This window comes from Acipenser ruthenus, chromosome 32, assembly GCF_902713425.1.
Source record: "Acipenser ruthenus chromosome 32, fAciRut3.2 maternal haplotype, whole genome shotgun sequence".
In the NCBI taxonomy this organism is placed as follows: Eukaryota; Metazoa; Chordata; class Actinopteri; order Acipenseriformes; family Acipenseridae; genus Acipenser; species Acipenser ruthenus.
The window spans coordinates 3,226,518-3,246,290 of record NC_081220.1 but is presented as its reverse complement, the minus strand read 5'-3'; the positions used below and the strand labels follow the sequence as shown (position 1 = coordinate 3,246,290).

Sequence of the window (19,773 nt, the reverse complement as noted above, 5' to 3'; positions counted from 1 at the left end):
ATCCACTCTGCTCTCGAATTTTGTTACATCAGAAGGGAGGAAGTTAGGGTTTTTCTTCTGGACCGTGTCCTTTTGGATTTCAACATCTTTGAGGGCCTGTCGCCCCAGACAGCATGGTAGTGGGCAACTCTGGATGCAGATCTCATCTTTGAGGGCCTGTCGCCATCGACAGCAGCATAGTGGGCAGCTCTGGATGCAGATCTCATCTTTGAGGGCCTGTCGCCATCGACAGCAGCATAGTGGGCAGCTCTGGATGCAGATCTCATCTTTGAGGGCCTGTCGCCATCGACAGCAGCATAGTGGGCAACTCTGGATGCAGATCTCATCTTTGAGGGCCTGTCGCCATCGACAGCAGCATAGTGGGCAGCTCTGGATGCAGATCTCATCTTTGAGGGCCTGTCGCCATCGACAGCAGCGTAGTGGGCAACTCTGGATGCAGATCTCATCTTTGAGGGCCTGTCGCCATCAACAGCAGCATAGTGGGCAACTCTGGATGCAGATCTCATCTTTGAGGGCCTGTCGCCATCGACAGCAGCGTAGTGGGCAACTCTGGATGCAGATCTCATCTTTGAGGGCCTGTCGCCATCAACAGCAGCATAGTGGGCAGCTCTGGATGCAGATCTCATCTTTGAGGGCCTGTCGCCATCAACAGCAGCATAGTGGGCAACTCTGGATGCAGATCTCATCTTTGAGGGCCTGTCGCCATCAACAGCAGCATAGTGGGCAGCTCTGGATGCAGATCTCATCTTTGAGGGCCTGTCGCCATTGACAGCAGCATAGTGGGCAGCTCTGGATGCAGATCTCATCTTTGAGGGCCTGTGTAGCAGGGCGGAAGAAAAGCCCTGCTGTTTAATGATATTGTTTATTTATTTTTAGATCGGGGTCTCCCCCTCCGCCCCTGTGCAGAGTGTTTTGTATTATTTATTTAGTTTTATTGTATTATATTTATGACGGCGTAGCGCCGTGTTTTGTTTATTTTTAAAACGTGTCCTGGCAGAGGCGAGATCGGTGCTCGTCCTCTGCCAGGAGTAATAATAAAAACTCGTGCAGAAGGTGGCCATCTCCCGAATTAATTAGGTGATTTAATTTGTTGCTAATCGGGAGATGGTCACCTGTTAATAAAAGCCTGCAGCTCTCGGCACTCTGGGTGGGTGTCAGAAGGAGAGAGTGTGTGAGAGGAGACGGAGTTACTTAAAAACGAAACTAAATCATAGCATACAGGAACAGTGACGGCGATCTGCCCAGCCTGACCTGTGTTTTTGTGTTAGTGATTTCTTTTTGTTTAATTATTTATTTTGCTCTGTGAGCGAGTGTTTTCTGTTTGAATATTTTATTTATTTTGGATTCTTTAAATAAAACGGCGCCCGCGCCACTGCACAATACCTTTTTGTTTTGGTTGTCCCTTCTTCTGCCGTGACGTCAGACCACTCAGCCATTCCTGCCACACGTGGTGTCCTGCGTGGGATTGCAGCCAGAAGGGGAGGCGCCCCTGCCGCCTTCGCTGCCAGAAGGGGAGGAGCCGCCTTCGCTGCCAGAAGTTCAGGAAAAAGCCATCACCAGAGGATATCCAGGGCTCATAGAGGCCTTGGAGAGGATGACCCAGATGGTCGACTGGGTCTACCAGGAGCGAGAGGGGAGAGAGCGGAAGGTGAGGAGAAGGAGGCAGAGAGGGAACACGGACCTGGAATGGGAGGAGCCCGAACGTCCTGCGCCTGAGTGGGAGGAGCCCGAACGTCCTGCGCCTGAGTGGGAGGAGCCCGAACGTCCTGCGCCTGAGTGGGAGGAGCCCGAACGTCCTGCGCCCAAGAGGGGGGAGTCGGTGCGTCCACGGCCCAAGAGGGGGGAGTCGGTGCGTCCACGGCCCAAGAGGGGGGAGTCGGTGCGTCCACGGCCCAAGAGGGGGGAGTCGGTGCGTCCACGGCCCAAGAGGGGGGAGTCGATGCGTCCACGGCCCAAGAGGGGGGAGTCGGTGCGTCCACGGCCCAAGAAGGGGAAGGCCGAAGGTCCACAGCCCAGGTACCTGCCAGCAGAGGGAGAGTTCCTGCTGGTGCCACCTCCACCGCCGTGGGAGAATGACGTGTCGCTCCCACCACCAGCAGAGGGAGAATACCTGCTGGTGACACCTCCGTCTCCGTGGGAGGACTGTGAGTCGCTCCCACCTCCGCCAGCAGAGGGAGCATACCTGCTGGTGCCATCTCCACTGCCCTGGGAGGACTGTGAGTCGCTCCCACCTCCGCCAGCAGAGGGAGCATACCTGCTGGTGCCATCTCCACTGCCCTGGGAGGACTGTGAGTCGCTCCCACCTCCGCCAGCAGAGGGAGCATGCCTGCTGGTTCCACCTCCGCCAGCAGAGGGAGAATACCTGCTGGTGCTACCTCCGTCTCCGTGGGAGGACTGTGAGCCGCTCCCACCTCCACCAGCAGAGGGAGCATACCTGCTGGTTCCACCTCCACTGCCGTTGGAGGACTGTGAGTCGCTCCCACCTCCGCCAGCAGAGGGAGCATACCTGCTGGTGCCACCTCCGTCTCCGTGGGAGGACGACATGTCGCTCCCACCACCACCACCAGCAGAGGGAGCATGCCTGCTGGTTCCGCTTCCACCACCGCCAGCAGAGGGAACATGCTTGCTGGTTTCCCTGTTGCAGCCCGAAGGGGAGGAGCCGCCTTCGCTGCCAGAAGGGGAGGAGCCGCCTTCGCTGCCAGAAGGGGAGGAGCCGCCTTCGCAGCCTTAAGAGGAGGAGCCCCTGCCGCCTTCGCAGCCTGAAGGGGAGGAAGCCCTGCCGCCTTCGCAGCCTGAAGGGGAGGAAGCCCTGCCGCCTTCGCAGCCTGAAGGGGAGGAAGCCCTGCCGCCTTCGCAGCCTGAAGGGGAGGAAGCCCTGCCGCCTTCGCAGCCTGAAGGGGAGGAAGCCCTGCCGCCTTCGCAGCCTGACGGGGAGGAAGCCCTGCCGCCTTCGCAGCCTGACGGGGAGGAAGCCCTGCCGCCTTCGCCGCCTGAAGGGGAGGAAGCCCTGCCGCCTGAAGGGGAGGAAGCCCTGCCGCCTGAAGGGGAGGAAGCCCTGCCGCCTGAAGGGGAGGAAGCCCTGCCGCCTGAAGGGGAGGAAGCCCTGCCGCCTTGGCCGCCTGAAGGGGAGGAAGCCCTGCCGCCTTGGCCGCCTGAAGGGGAGGAAGCCCTGCCGCCTTGGCCGCCTGAAGGGGAGGAGCCCCTACCGCCTCAGCCAGAAGGGGAGAACTGAGGGGGGAGGTGGCCGTTGGGGCCATGTGTGCTTCGCACAAGGAGGGGGATATGTAGCAGGGCGGAAGAAAAGCCCTGCTGTTTAATGATATTGTTTATTTATTTTTAGATCGGGGTCTCCCCCTCCGCCCCTGTGCAGAGTGTTTTGTATTATTTATTTAGTTTTATTGTATTATATTTATGACGGCGTAGCGCCGTGTTTTGTTTATTTTTAAAACGTGTCCTGGCAGAGGCGAGATCGGTGCTCGTCCTCTGCCAGGAGTAATAATAAAAACTCGTGCAGAAGGTGGCCATCTCCCGAATTAATTAGGTGATTTAATTTGTTGCTAATCGGGAGATGGTCACCTGTTAATAAAAGCCTGCAGCTCTCGGCACTCTGGGTGGGTGTCAGAAGGAGAGAGTGTGTGAGAGGAGACGGAGTTACTTAAAAACGAAACTAAATCATAGCATACAGGAACAGTGACGGCGATCTGCCCAGCCTGACCTGTGTTTTTGTGTTAGTGATTTCTTTTTGTTTAATTATTTATTTTGCTCTGTGAGCGAGTGTTTTCTGTTTGAATATTTTATTTATTTTGGATTCTTTAAATAAAACGGCGCCCGCGCCACTGCACAATACCTTTTTGTTTTGGTTGTCCCTTCTTCTGCCGTGACGTCAGACCACTCAGCCATTCCTGCCACAGCCTGTCACCCCCGACAGCAGCGTAGTGGGCAGCTCTGGATGCAGATCTCATCTTTGAATTCTTCTCACATTGCCAGTCATTGTCTTGCTGATAGCTTTCCAGCTCTGCAGTAGATTGACTTTGCCATTCGATCATCTCAGGCGAGTTGCTTGGTTCTTGAATTGCAGCATTGTAGAGGAATGCAGAGATCACCAGTTGTTCGGCTGACATGTCCTATTCCTACACTATTATGACCGGGGGCTCCAGTGATAGTATGGTAGCAGTTAGCACTCCGTATTCAGTGAATCCTGATTGCTAACTTATTCTGTGTAGTGTTGGTGCGTGTGTCTGTCTCTGTGTGTGTGCGTGTGTCTGTGCGTGTGTCTGTCTCTGTGTGTGTGCGTGTGTCTGTCTCTGTGTGTGTGCGTGTGTCTGTCTCTGTGTGTGTGCGTGTGTCTGTGCGTGTGTCTGTCTCTGTGTGTGTGCGTGTGTCTGTGCGTGTGTCTGTCTCTGTGTGTGTGCGTGTGTCTGTCTCTGTGTGTGTGCGTGTGTCTGTGCGTGTGTCTGTCTCTGTGTGTGTGCGTGTGTCTGTCTCTGTGTGTGTGCGTGTGTCTGTGCGTGTGTCTGTCTCTGTGTGTGTGCGTGTGTCTGTGCGTGTGTCTGTCTCTGTGTGTGTGCGTGTGTCTGTGCGTGTGTCTGTCTGTGTGTGTGCGTGTGTCTGTCTCTGTGTGTGTGCGTGTGTCTGTCTCTGTGTGTGTGCGTGTGTCTGTCTCTGTGTGTGTGCGTGTGTCTGTGCGTGTGTCTGTCTCTGTGTGTGTGCGTGTGTCTGTCTCTGTGTGTGTGTGTGAGTCTGTGCGTGTGTCTGTCTCTGTGTGTGTGTGCGTGTGTCTGTCTCTGTGTGTGTGCGTGTGTCTGTGCGTGTGTCTGTCTCTGTGTGTGTGCGTGTGTCTGTGCGTGTGTCTGTCTCTGTGTGTGTGCGTGTGTCTGTGCGTGTGTCTGTCTCTGTGTGTGTGCGTGTGTCTGTCTCTGTGTGTGTGCGTGTGTCTGTGCGTGTGTCTGTCTCTGTGTGTGTGCGTGTGTCTGTCTCTGTGTCTGGGGCACTCACTCGTCTATGATTGCGGTGTCCAGCCAGATTAGTTAGCAAGAGCTTTCTTTAGGAGAGCCACTGCTAGGTTTCCCTATGGCTGGGTCCTTCTACACTATATGTTTGGGGAAGAAAATAAATAAATAAAGGGACAATGTTATTCTCAGTGAAAAGTAATGGCAGTCCTTCGTAAAGATAGTGAAAGAACAGCGAATTCCCCCCCCCCCCCCTTTTATTTACAGACGAGCTTCAATGGGAAAGTAAGTCTAGTAAAAATAAAATAATTCACTGTTCAGTTATTGTCCTATTGTAGTCATGCAATGGAGACTACAAGGTTGGACAAAAAAAGGAAAGAAATGAATGAATACAAATTCCACAAATAAAAGTTGTTATAATGTGTACCATGTTTCCTTTGAATTATTCCTATATCTGGCATACAGGTTAGGGAATTAGTTAAGGAATATTATACAGTAATGACGTGTGTGTTATTTACTGTACAATCACTGACTCAGTACATCACACACTCAGTGTAAACTTGTGTTTTTTGAACTAATTAAACTTTTCCTTAACGAGTAACTGGAGTATTCCTAATGTTTGTCTCAATTAGTTAAATCATTTCTCCATCCAAGTAAGTCTAATTTTAGAATTGCACAGACTCAGAATAATGATTGGTTATCTGAGAATGTTCAAAGTTTCTGTACTTCGTGGTACAACAATAATCGTAAAACAAATGTAAAGGATAATACAGATAATAAAAGGTGATAACAGCTTAAAATATTGACAATAGGAAATATTAGAAATATTATAGAATAGAGGATAAAAAATAAGAGTAGACACATAACAGTAGACGAGGAACAGCAAACTGAAATAGAAGAAAACAGATTGAATAAAACACACAACAAACTACAGCATGGGCTGGATAATGGACTAAAAGAAAAAAAAAATATGGACTTTCATTTTATGGAAATAAGTCCAACAAATCTCAACAACATTAAGGGAATTTTAAGCCAGTGCAGAAGTTCACTGGGACCAGTATTCAGTCTCCAGTTTTATAACGCTGGACTAAATAGATATTTTAGCAGTAGAAGTTTTAACATCTCTGCTGAGAGCGAGTTTAAAACTAGCAGTAATGTATTCCTGTCAGTCAGGAAAACTCAGGTAAAGACAAGACAAGGCCAGACACCACCCTCCGAATTACCGACCTGGATTTGAAGTGTCTGCGTGAGACTGAGGCACTGTCCCCTGACACCGTGGTCGGGTTGTTGTCTAAAGTCTGGTTCGATCTTGGACGCGAGGGTGTCCGACAACTAACAAACATCTTTTGAGATACATAAAGTTGAAAACGTACTAGAACATGTGTGCTTCGCATACAACGAGTTTACAAACACCTCAAGATCCAGCTTCAGCTCCATGGCAGCTGCTCTCCTTACTTCCTTAGTGTCATTTGAAACTCCGCCCATCATCACAGCTTGTGCTCAGTCCTCTAGTTTCTAGTGAGATGGCACTTTCGATGCAGAAATGTTCTGATTGGCTAGTCATATCAGAGCTGAGACACTGTTTGAAGTGGAGGTGCCAATCACCTGTCTCCTGTGTCGGCCGGTCTGAGTAGATTACACTGATTAATTGGTGTTAAGCCGTGTCTCTGCATTTGCATACTGAGTAAATTGTCTTGATTAAGTAGGGATAGCCTCTGTCTACGCATTTGCTGACTTTTTGCAGAGAATACCAATCTGTCTGCAATATGATCTACAATAACCAACTAAGAATACCGTAACAGAAGTAAATTAGCCAACTAAAGAATATACTTTTGGCATAACAACTTTCTGTGAATTTTGCCCCATGTTTTTAAATAACACAAAAATGTGCTTGACTGTGGACAAGACAGTTTGTGATAAATTGTAGGATTGCTGGAAACACACAGTTTGTTTGGGGTTCAGAGCCAGCTCCCCTCCACAGCTCCCAGCCTCTCAGCTGCTGTTTGTTTGTGTTTACAGAGACCAGCAACATCACTGAGAGATACACCCTGATTGATGAACAGAAAACCTGGACTGAAGCTCAGCAGTACTGTAGAGAACACCACACTGACCTCGTCAGTATAAAGAGTGCCAGTGAAAATGAAGACTTAGTGAACAAAGCACAGGGAACGCCCTTCTGGATAGGCCTGTTCAATGAGCCCTGGAAGTGGTCACACCAGGGGGATAGCTACACATTTTACAACTGGAGCAATGGGGAACCAAACAGTGGGGGAGACAATGTGAAGTGTGTGACAATGAGTAAGAGTGGTGGATGGCTTGGCTATGACTGCAACTCTCTCTTCCCCTTCTTCTGCTGTGAGGGTGAGGACCTTGTTCAGACTGTGTTCTCATTTAATTCAGGGGGAACAAGGGAAGCATGATTAGATCACTTCAATAGGTCCTGTTGGTGACAAATCCACTGCGGGAATCAATCACAGAGGGTCTAAATGGGGTTAAAAGAGTAAACCCCATTTCTATTTACTTAGGCTTTAAGGTATTGTGCTGTGCTGTGCTTTGCAATATCCTATAATAACACGACATGTACCTTTACACATTCTAAAACAACATTAACATTGATTGACAGTGAATTGAGTTTTTCTCACAACGATTTCTTTGCCTACCTGGTGTTTCCATGACCTTCGTCACTCATGCCAGAATGATACTCGTGTTACAGTACAAACCACAAGCATGTTGTTAGTATATTTATTATCACCATACAGTTCTACTAGTATCCTACATTCTTACAAGCCCAGTAATCTGTGACTGTTGGTTCCATTTCCAGTGGAAATCTTTTCTCTGAAGAACATGTTTTCACTCATCTTTATTGTGCTGTCCCCTCTCCCCAGGCGGCTCCTCTGGTCAGTGTTTCTATGAAGGAGCTGGGAAGACATGGCAGGAAGCTCAGAGCTACTGTAGAAACCAAGGCAGAGACCTGCCCAGCATTTACGACCAGGCCAGGGTTAATGAGCTTATAGGTCTTGTATCTTCAACTAATGACACAGCTTACTGGATTGGGCTGTATCATGACAAAGAGAACGGGCAGTGGTCCAGTGGAGATGGTGACATCTACTCCAACTGGGAACCACACCTCTTATGTGCTTCAGTCAATGCGGAGGGAGAGTGGGAGGATTCAATCTGCGATCAGAGAAAGTATTTCATGTGCTACAGCGGTGAGTTGAGATTCAATTCCTTTGTTAATGAAACGGGCTGTATTCTTGAAACATTCAAAAGAAGAAACATCATCTTAAATCCAGCATGTTTCTAAGATTTTTTAGAAAAGGCTACGAAGATTTGTTATTTATAACAAATGTTCTTTTTTTTCCTTCATAAGAAACTGAAGAAAAATATTTGTCAGGACAATCTTGTGTTAAATAACCACCTTTATTACAATACAAAATCTTACAGATTTCCAAAAACATTGAACCCAAACAATGGGCCGCCTGCTAAAAAACAAACAATACAATAATAAATCTATGCGACGTGTTCAACCCGGTGAAGAAAAGTGATGAGGCAGAGAGCATCGTATACTCCAACCCTTAGGACAAGGCTGGGAGTGAGGTGGTGGGGAGGAGCTGCTAATTCGAAAGCATGGCAAAACTTTGCAAAATAGGTTTATACACCTTTATGGGTTAATTGGAACTTGCTTGTAATAGGCTTGTAGATTAACCAATGAATGTACCAGACCCTTGTACTGTAGGTTTTCTGCCTGAAACCTCACAAGCTTTCTAGTATTCTTCAAAGAAATGTTCTTATTTTTTTGGTTTAGATTGTTTATGTTTCAGATACCAAAATCCTTGTTTTAAATGTGTAGCCCTTATTAGATATGTATAAGAAATAGGTTTAACAGTTAGAATATTTTTTTTTATTCACATAAAAGGTGATAATGGGGTTTGTAGCTTTGCTATATTATGTGCAGTGGGCTGAACCTCTTATGACTGATTCATGTGTTACGCAAATTAGTCTGACAGCTATTCTGCAATATATAAAAGTTGCATCTCCCTGTTGCAAGTTAGTTTCAGTCACCATGGGCAACGGATCTGACAGATTTTGATACAGAGCTGATAGCACAATAGGTGCTTGATTGGCAGGTGCTTCCCTAACCAACACCAGGCTACATAAATGCCATGTTTCATGAGGTCTCCAAAGTGATGAGTCAGTCTTGTTGTTCATGAGAAGTATACCCTTTATTTCTCTTCCAAACACTTTTGTTGGATTCATGCAGTGGTGGTGGAGTTTGTTTTTAAAAATTGAGGTTAGCAGTTTTATCATCACCCTTTTTATACACGGGCAGTCTTATTGCACATGGAACTCGGGTTCAATCACTTTACAGCAGGAGAGCCAGCGCACCTCCACAGCTGACATTGACTTTGATCTGCTGTTTGTGTTTACAGAGGCCAGCGACATCACTGAGAGATACACCCTGATTGAAGAACTGAAAACCTGGACTGAAGCTCAGCAGTACTGTAGAGAAAACCACACCGACCTCGTCAGTATAAAGAGTGCCAGTGAACATGAAGACTTAGTGAAGAAAGCACAGGGCACGCCCTTCTGGATAGGCCTGTTCAATGAGACCTGGAAGTGGCCACACCAGGGGGATAACTACACATTTTACAGCTGGAGCAAAGGGGAACCAAACAATGACGGAGGCAATCAGAACTGTGTGATGATGAGTAAGACTGGTGAATGGACTGACACTGGCTGCAATGATCTGAACTCCTTCTTCTGCTGTGAGGGTGAGGACCCTGTTCAGACTGTGTTCTCATTTAATTCAGTGTAAATCTTCAGGGGGAACGAGGGATGCATGATTAGATCACTTCAATAGGTCCTGGTGGTGACAAATCCACTGCGGGAATCAATCACAGAGGGTCTAAATGGGGTTAAAAGAGTAAACCCCATTTCTATTACTTAGGCTTTAAGGTGCTGTGCAATATCCTATAATAACAAGACATGTACCTTTACACATTCTAAAACAACATTAACATTGATTGACAGTGAATTGAGTTTTTCTCACAACGATTTCTTTGTCTACCTGGTGTTTCCATGACCTTCGTCACTCATGTTACAGTACAAACCACAAGCATGTTGTTAGCATATTTATTATCACCATACAGTTCTACTAGTATCCTACATTCTTACAAGCCCAGTAATCTGTGACTGTTGGTTCCATTTCCAGTGGAAATCTTTTCTCTGAAGAACATGTTTTCACTCATCTTTATTGTGCTGTCCCCTCTCCCCAGGCGGCTCCTCTGGTCAGTGTTTCTATGAAGGAACTAAGAAGACATGGCAGGAAGCTCAGAGCTACTGCAGAAACCAAGGCAGAGACCTGCCCAGCATTTACGACCAGGCCAGGGTTAATGAGCTTATAGGTCTTATATCTTCAACTAATGACACAGCTTACTGGATCGGGCTGTATCATGACAAAGAGAACTGGCAGTGGTCCAGTGGAGGTGATGTCATCTACTCCAACTGGGGACGACACCTCTTCTGTGCTTCAGTCAATGCGGAGGGAGAGTGGGAGGATTCAATCTGCGATCAGAGAAAGTATTTCATGTGCTACAGCGGTGAGTTGAGATTCAATTCCTTTGTTAATGAAACGGGCTGTATTCTTGAAACATTCAAAAGAAGAAACATCATCTTAAATCCAGCATGTTTCTAAGATTTTTTAGAAAAGGCTACGAAGATTTGTTATTTATAACAAATGTTCTTTTTTTTCCTTCATAAGAAACTGAAGAAAAATATTTGTCAGGACAATCTTGTGTTAAATAACCACCTTTATTACAATACAAAATCTTACAGATTTCCAAAAACATTGAACCCAAACAATGGGCTGCCTGCTAAAAAACAAACAATACAATAATAAATCTATGCGACGTGTTCAACCCGGTGAAGAAAAGTGATGAGGCAGAGAGCATCGTATACTCCAACCCTTAGGACAAGGCTGGGAGTGAGGTGGTGGTGGCTGGGGAGGAGGTGCTAATTCAAAATCATGGCAAAAGTTTGCAAAATAGGTTTATATACAGTGCCGTGAAAAAGTATCTGCACCCTGTCTGATTTTCTGCATTTTTGCATATTTTTGACACTGAATGTTATCAGATCTTCAACCAAAACCTAATATTAGATAAAAGGGACCCTGAGTGAACAAATAACACGAATTTGATACATATTTCATTTATTTATTAAAGAAAGTTATGCAACACCCAATGCCCCCGTGTGAAAAAGTAATCCCCCCCTTAGACTCAATAACTGGTTACACCACCTTTAGCAGCAATAACTGCAACCATACGCTTCCTGTAGTTATTGATTAGTCTCTCACAGCGCCGTGGAGGAATTTTGGCCCACTCCTCCATGCAGAACTGCTTCAACTCAGTGACATTTGTGGGTTTTCAAGCATGAACTGCTCATTTCAGGTCCTGCCACAACATCTCAATGGGGTTTAGGTCTGGACTTTGACTAGGCCATTCCAAAACTTTAAAATTCTTGTTCTTCAACCATTCTGATGTAGACTTGCTTGTGTGTTTCGGATCATTGTCTTGCTGCATGACCCAGCTGCGCTTCAGCTTCAGCTCACGGACGGATGGCCTGACAGTCTCCTGTAGAATTCTCTGATACAGAGCAGAATTCATGGTTCCTTCAATGATGGCAAGGCATCCAGGTCCTGATGCAGCAAAGCATCCCCAAACCATGACACTACCACCACCATGCTTGACCGTTGGTATGAGGTTCTTACTGTGGAATGCAGTGTTTGGTTTTCGCCAGACATAACGGGGCCCATGTCGGCCAAAATGTTCCACTTTTGACTCATCTGTCCATAGGACATTGTTCCAGAACTCTTGAGGATCATCCAGGTGCTTGAACACTGACCTTAGCTGAGGCGAGAGAGGCCTGCAGATCCCTGGATGTTGTTCTAGGGTTCTTTGTGACTTCCTGGACGATTTTACGCCTTGCTCTTGGAGAGATTTTGGCAGGACGGCCACTCCTGGGAAGATTCACTACTGTCCCAAACTTTCTCCATTTGGACAATATGGCTCTGATTGTGGTTCGGTGGATCCCCAGAGTCTTAGAAATGGCTTTGTAACCCTTTCCAGACTGATTGGCATCAACAACTTTTTTTTCCGGAGGTCTTCAGGAATTTCTTTTGTTCGTGGCATGATGTGCCTCTAGAACAGGGGAGTCAAACTCCAGTCCTCGAGGGCCGCAGGGTCTTCTGGTTTTCATTCCAACTTAAGCTCTCAATTAACATAATTGATCTAATTAGTAGTTCAATTGGACATATTTCATATGTTTCAAGGTCTTTTACACTTGAGGATTTAAAAAATGCACTTGATTCAAGGTACACTACCTGTGAAACATTTTGAGGCCAGAAGAGAAGTGTTAAATGTGTCCAGTTAATCAAATAATTAGACTAATTAAGTAATTGAGAGCTCGGGTGGAACGAAAGCCAGAAGACACTGCGCCCCTCCAGGAACGGAGTTTGACACCCCTGCTCTAGAACCTGTGTGCTGACAACTTCACTCTGTTGTCAGCACAAAGTTAGTCAGATTTATATTGGGCAGGGCTGGCCCAAATTAGGCCTGGTTGTTAAGTACTCAAACAGCTGACCCTAATTATCCCTTTAATTGGGTTGAGTTAACTAGGAGGGGCAATAACTTTTTCACACCTGAAGATTGCATGTTTGATTACCTTGCACACAAAACAAACGCAAGAAGCACCAAACTTTGGTGTCATTTTTTCTCTCAGACTCCCTCTATATACTACTACAGCCCACAAAAAAATCTGACCAAATACAATGTGAAAAATACTTTTTCACGGCACTGTACCTTATAGCTTGCTGGTAATAGGCTTGTAGATTAACCAATGAATGTGCCAGGCCCTTGTACTGTAGGTTTTCTGCCTGAAACCTCACAAGCTTTCTAGTATTCTTCAAAGAAATGTTCTTATTTTTTTGGTTTAGATTGTTTATGTTTCAGATACCAAAATCCTTGTTTTAAATGTGTAGCCCTTATTAGATATGTATAAGAAATAGGTTTAACAGTTAGAATATTTTTTTTTATTCACATAAAAGGTGATAATGGGGTTTGTAGCTTTGCTATATTATGTGCAGTGGGCTGAACCTCTCATGACTGATTCATGTGTTACGCAAATTAGTCTGACAGCTATTCTGCAATATATTAAAGTTGCATCTCCCTGTTGCAAGTTAGTTTCAGACATCATGGGCAACGGATCTGACAGATTTTGATACAGAGCTGATAGCACAGTAGGTGCTTCCCTAACCAACACCAGGCTACATAGTCACATGAGTCAGTCTTGTTGTTCATGACAAATATAACCTTTATTTCTATTCCAAACAGTTTTGTTGGATTCATGCAGTGGTGGTGGAGTTTGTTTTTAAAAATTGAGGTTAGCAGTTTTATCATCACCCTTATTATACACGGGCAGTCTTATTGCACATGGGACTCGGGTTCAATCACTTTACAGCAGGAGAGCCAGCGCACCTCCAAAGCTGACATTGACTTTGATCTGCTGTTTGTGTTTACAGAGGCCAGCGACATCACTGAGAGATACACCCTGATTGAAGAACTGAAAACCTGGACTGAAGCTCAGCAGTACTGTAGAGAATATCACACCGACCTCGTCAGTATAAAGAACGCCAGTGAAAATGAAGAAATAGTGAAGAAAGCGCAGGGCACACCCTTCTGGATAGGCCTGTTCAATGAGCCCTGGAAGTGGTCACACCGGGGGCATAACTACACATTTCACAACTGGAGCAATGGGGAACCAAACAGTGGGGGAGACAATGTGAAGTGTGTGACAATGAGTAAGAGTGGTGGATGGAATGACTACGGCTGCAGCTATCTCCTCCCCTTCTTCTGCTCTAACCGTAAGGATCCTGCTCAGTCTGTGCTGCTGTTCGTACCCCAGTCTGTGAGCAGGGACTCAGAGGCTCAGTCCATCTCATCCTACAGTAGCTGTCTGACCTCCAGAGCAGGGCAGGGTGTAGTCTAGAGATCTGAAGAGCCAGAATCCAGCCCGGTCATTAAGAGTGTGAGAGGGAGCAGCTACCCCTCATTGTTATACCCAGGAGAGACGTGTGCTGTGATATACATTCTTACTATTTATCTCTATAAACTATTTATTGTATTAATTTGAAAACAATAAGCCATGTCATTGTGAACATTGCCCAGGTGGAGACAGCAGCACAGACACATTTTCATTTCAATTCATTTGATCAATACACTTAAAACAGGAAACGCTAAATCTTCTTGTGTGTTTTTACAGAGTCAACCCCCCCCCCCCCCCTTCCACTCTGGACTCTCAAAGTATGCAGTGTAATCAGTTCAGTGGATTCAGAATCCACAGCAGGAATCTGGCTTTGTTCTAATCTTTCTTTTTTCTCTTTCTTTTTACATAACCAGAAACCTGGAGACCCTCTTCCACTCCGGTCTCTCACGGTAAGTGCAGTTTGAAGATGGCAGTGTGTTCAGTGTGATTGACAGCCCACCTCACATGTCATGTGATCCACTAGACCTATATAAGCTGTGTGAGTTGTGTGCAACTATTCAGCAACAACACTATGAGAGCAGAAGGTTGTCTTTCGGCTTGGAATCCTAATTTATACAGTTACATGATATTGTACAGTTCAAAGAATCTGTCTTAGCAAAATCGACTGCCTGATAATGTCCCACTGCACTCAAATGATTTTATCATCAGTAGGTTATGCTGCAGTATGTACTGGTAACATTGTAGCTTTGTTATAAATTACTTCATTATTTTATTTATTTTACAGATTCAAACCCCACTAGCCCCCCTTCCACTCCGGTCTCTCAAAGTATGCAGTGTAATCAGTTCAGTGGATTCAGAATCCACAGCAGGAATCTGGCTTTGTTATAATCTTTCTTTTTTCTCTTTTTCTTTTTACATAACCAGAATCCTCGAGCCCCTCTTCCACTCCGGTCTCTCAAAGTAAGTGCAGTTTGAAGATGGCAGTGTGTTCAGTGTGATTGACAGCACACCTCACATGTCATGTGATCCACTAGACCTATATAAGCTGTGTGAGTTGTGTGCAACTATTCAGCAACAACACTAGGAGAGCAGAAGGTTGTCTTTAGGCTTGGAATCCTAATTTATACAGTTACATGATATTGTACAGTTCAAAGAATCTGTCTTAGCAAAATCGACTGCCTGATAATGTCCCACTGCACTCAAATGATTTTATCATCAGTAGGTTATGCTGCAGTATGTACTGGTAACATTGTAGCTTTGTTATAAATTACTTCATTATTTTATTTATTTTACAGATTCAAACCCCACTAGCCCCCCTTCCACTCCGGTCTCTCAAAGTATGCAGTGTAATCAGTTCAGTGGATTCAGAATCCACAGCAGGAATCTGGCTTTGTTATAATCTTTCTTTTTTCTCTTTTTCTTTTTACATAACCAGAATCCTCGAGCCCCTCTTCCACTCCGGTCTCTCAAAGTAAGTGCAGTTTGAAGATGGCAGTGTGTTCAGTGTGATTGACAGCACACCTCACATGTCATGTGATCCACTAGACCTATATAAGCTGTGTGAGTTGTGTGCAACTATTCAGCAACAACACTAGGAGAGCAGAAGGTTGTCTTTAGGCTTGGAATCCTAATTTATACAGTTACATGATATTGTACAGTTCAAAGAATCTGTCTTAGCAAAATCGACTGCCTGATAATGTCCCACTGCACTCAAATGATTTTATCATCAGTAGGTTATGCTGCAGTATGTACTGGTAACATTGTAGCTTTGTTATAAATTACTTCATTATTTTATTTATTTTACAGATTCAAACCCCACTAGCCCCCCTTCCACTCTGGTCTCTCAAAGTAAGTGCAGTTTGAAGATGGCAGTGTGTTCAGTGTGATTGACAGCCCACCTCACATGTCATGTGATCCACTAGACCTATATAAGCTGTGTGAGTTGTGTGCAACTATTCAGCAACAACACTAGGAGAGCAGAAGGTTGTCTTTCGGCTTGGAATCCTAATTTATACAGTTACATGATATTGTACAGTTCAAATAATCTATCTTAGGAAAATCGACTGCCTGATAATGTCCTACTCAAATGATGTTATCATCAGAAGGCTGTGCTGCATTATGTACAGGTAACATTCATGGGGTTTCCGTGCAGGGCAATTTACACGTGAAATGGCGTTGCGCGGGCACGTTTGGGAGAATTACTCGGGTAAATCAGGTTTGTGGCCGAAAAAAATGGCCAAAGAGAGGGATAGGGTAAATCTCATTTACTTGTGTAGATGACGAAACACATAGGAAAATCCATGCCCAGTTTCACATGGAAACCAGCATTTCACGTGTAAATGTGAATGAGCGTGTCTATCCTTAAGTGACATCACTATAAATACTGCAAGGGAGCAGGTCAGCTGTTACTGTGGATTCCAAGATGGCAGAAAGTAAGTGGTTGATGGGCGGTTTTATGGTTAGCAGTGGTGTAGTTCACCTTGATGCACTCTCAGAACTGACCAAATAAAATAGCAAATTAACGTATTATAGCGATCTCTGTTAACGAGGGCAGGCGCATCACACAGGGCAAGGCAATCCACACACAGGCGGAGGGCGATCGTGAACCTGGGACCTCTCGCACTAAAGCACAGCGCCGATACCGCTGTACAAAAGAGCCGGCTCCCCTGCAAGGAGCGTATATCGGGCTTATGTCCTCATGTGTGATTACGTCACCTACCAGCCCTGCTGCTGCCTTCCCCGGTGCACGCTACAGTATTGATTGTGTTTTATTTGTTTGCATCATTAATATTTAACACTGACAGTAAATCCAACACAACTTAAAACAAAGGAGAGAATCTCTGACATCACGAGCCTCCTCAGATCGCTGCTGTCCAATTTAAACTGGTGGCTGAGGTGACCTTCACAGTTGCCGCTTACAATAAGCTGGGTTGTGCTTTTTTCTTTGAGAGTCGTGGGTTGTAATTTGCATAAACATCCATACTCTAGCATGGGTTGGGCTTGTTTTGGGCTTGTTTTGAAAGGCAGTGACGCTTTTTTTTCTCGTGAGACTTGGCAACACTGGTAACCTTCCCCGTCTGTCTCACAGGCAGCCACTGATTCCTGAACACCTCATTCTGTTGTTGACAGAGTTTGTGCAGGATACAGCAGGCAGCGGCAATGTTGGGAATGAACTAATGCTGCACTTCAGTCCGTTTCATCAGTATCCGCCACCTCCCTTTCAAGTGCCCACTACCCGTATTTGCCCAAGCGTGATGTTGAATGCTTCCTCAGCAGCTGTCAGCCGTCCGAATGGATAGGGTTTCTATGCAAGGGTAGTATACGCAGCATCACCTGATCCCCTATATGCTGTATTGCCTGAATGAAAGGGATATATATATTATTATTATTATTATTTATTTCTTAGCAGACGCCCTTATCCAGGGCGACTTACAATTGTTACAAGATATCACATTATTTTTACATACAATTACCCATTTATACAGTTGGGTTTTTACTGGAGCAATCTAGGTAAAGTACCTTGCTCAAGGGTACAACAGCAGTGTCCCCCACTGGGGATTGAACCCACAACCCTCCGGTCAAGAGTCCAGAGCCCTAACCACTACTCCACACTGCTGCCTCCTCCGGTTTTCAGCCATGATGATCTGCAATACCTGTTGGTCAGTTTCATTTTATACCTCCTGAGTTCATTTTTAATTAACGAGTCGTAAGATAAATGAGTTGAAACAGTATTCACTACTAACGACATGACACCCCACTAATGACATTTGAAAAACAATTTGGTCAAGAGCAGTAAAACACATTATTAACCAACCCTGCACGAGGTATTTTGCTTTATTACAGCAGCTTAGATTCACTCGTGTACCAGTTCTCTGCGCATGGAAACCACATTTTCACAAAGTGTCACTAGTAATCTTCAAAAACAGCACGAGTTCTTTACGCATAGCTAATTTACATATCAACCCCCACCTTTTCCATTCATTTGCATGATGCCAGGTGAAAAACTCAAGTAAACTAAACTGAGCGAATGGAAACCCAAAAAAGCATTTTACACGAGACATTTTTCTCGAGCAAATCTCTCGAGCTAAAAAAAACCATGCATGGAAACTCCACCATTGTTACATGTGTGCTGCAAGTCCAGTCTGGCTTGAGGATAATCTGAGCCATATTGCTGTCATAAAGAAATGTAGGCTGATGGCAGCTGTAGAAGCACAATTTAAACATTACTGCAAACACCAACCCAACACTCTGGCACATGAATAGTACATGAATGGCACACATATAAAAGCATATTGAAGTCAATGACATTATTATTATTATCATTACCAGGCACTCCAGTCCCTGAGGAGCTCCACCTGATCTCTCACAGTATGGTCTGGCCGGAGGCTTGGCAGTACTGCAAGGATCACTACACTGACCTAGTGAGCCTCACAAGCCTGGCTGCACAGAACAGAGTGTCGGAGCTCGTCAGGAACAGCACTGCGTCGCGATTCTGGATCGGCCTGCACAGAACCGTTGTGTATGCTAACTGGTACTGGGTTGCTGGTAAGGATAAGAGGTCCCCCCTAAACTACACTGACTGGGCCCCTGGGGAGCCCAACAATCCTTACTTTGAGCACTGTGGGGAGATGGTGCTGCGGGAGGATGGGGGTGCTGAATGGAATGATCTGTGCTGCTATGAAAAGCTCCCCTTTGTCTGTTTCAAAGATTAAAAACTACCAGAAAAGGTTTTACAACAGTGGCTCTCAAACTATCTCTAGTTGGGACCCCTTTAAAGTCACTTTAGAAATATCTAAATTTAAATCGTATGAACATGGAATGTGTGAATAATAAAACAGAAATAAATCTTGTGTCTGACAGAGCTGGACAATGCCATGTCTGCTCTCTATAAAGAGGTGCTGCAATGCACTGCAGCCATCGCGGATGCTAGGTCTGCTTGTGATGTGGTCATTAAAAACCTTTCTGTGACCCCCAGGGGGTCCCAGCCCCCATCTGAGAACCACTGTCTCCACAGAACCCAGAGCTTTACTATAGGAGTAGTGCACCAAAATACTACACAATCCACGAGAAGGAAATACTATGTAGCAATCTTTAATGATCTAAATTATTGTGATATTTCATTCCATAATTGTTTAATATCCTATTGTGTGTGTTCTGTATGATTCTCTATTGTTTCCGCTCAGAGCATTATCTGCCATGCTTACTAACTATTCCAGCAATCGTGGCTTCTGAAAAGACTCAAAATCACTTCCTCACAATCAGCCTTGAGCAGTCTTTTCAGAAGCTGCTTCACTTGTTTTTATTAATTCTGGATCCACAGCTGTTTAAAATGCAGCATGTAGATAAACTGCTGCATCCTGGTACCTTTGGTTTCAATTGGTTTCACTTGGTTTCAGTTATTATTATGTAGAACATTGCCTTTGAAATATCTACATGTTCCAAATTGAAATATAAAACACAAGCAAAAAAAAAAAGGTCCAGTGATAATATTGCTGGTGTTGGTAAGCTTTCAGAAAATGAATTTGAAAGCTGGAGTTAGCAGTCCTTTAATATAGGGTATAGGGGAGCAGTTCAGAGGGGGTAATGCTTAGCTTGCTATTCTCATTATTGCTACTTTTAAGCACTTTATTTTATTTAAATATAAAAATAGTTTTTACATATTTAGAGAGCGTGTCTGTCATCAGTCAGGCCTGTATGATGTCATCAGCACCAGTATACAAAATCGCCACATGGAAAACAAAAGAGAATCAAACTTTTTATTTTCCTTGTTTGCACGTTTGTGTTG

The 19,773-nt window shown here is 45.1% G+C and overlaps 2 protein-coding genes across 2 annotated transcripts in view; both read left to right on the top strand.

Moving 5' to 3' along the window:
* LOC131703077 (snaclec coagulation factor IX/factor X-binding protein subunit B3-like) overlaps positions 1-7,232 on the top strand; it is a 22,488-nt gene extending 15,256 nt beyond the window's left edge. The window contains exons 3-4 of the mRNA XM_059005942.1: positions 6,969-7,133; positions 7,216-7,232. Of these exons, the coding sequence (XP_058861925.1) occupies positions 6,969-7,133; positions 7,216-7,232 (182 nt within the window). The remainder of the gene's footprint in view (positions 1-6,968; positions 7,134-7,215) is intronic.
* LOC131703161 (C-type mannose receptor 2-like) lies at positions 7,125-19,773 on the top strand. The gene is made up of 10 exons (XM_059006116.1): positions 7,125-7,310; positions 7,835-8,158; positions 9,380-9,721; positions 10,226-10,549; positions 13,525-13,866; positions 14,402-14,437; positions 14,913-14,948; positions 15,424-15,459; positions 15,795-15,836; positions 18,318-19,773. The coding sequence occupies exons 1-10, from the start codon at positions 7,244-7,246 to the stop codon at positions 18,698-18,700; spliced, it is 1,932 nt and encodes a 643-aa protein (XP_058862099.1). The 5' UTR covers positions 7,125-7,243; the 3' UTR covers positions 18,701-19,773.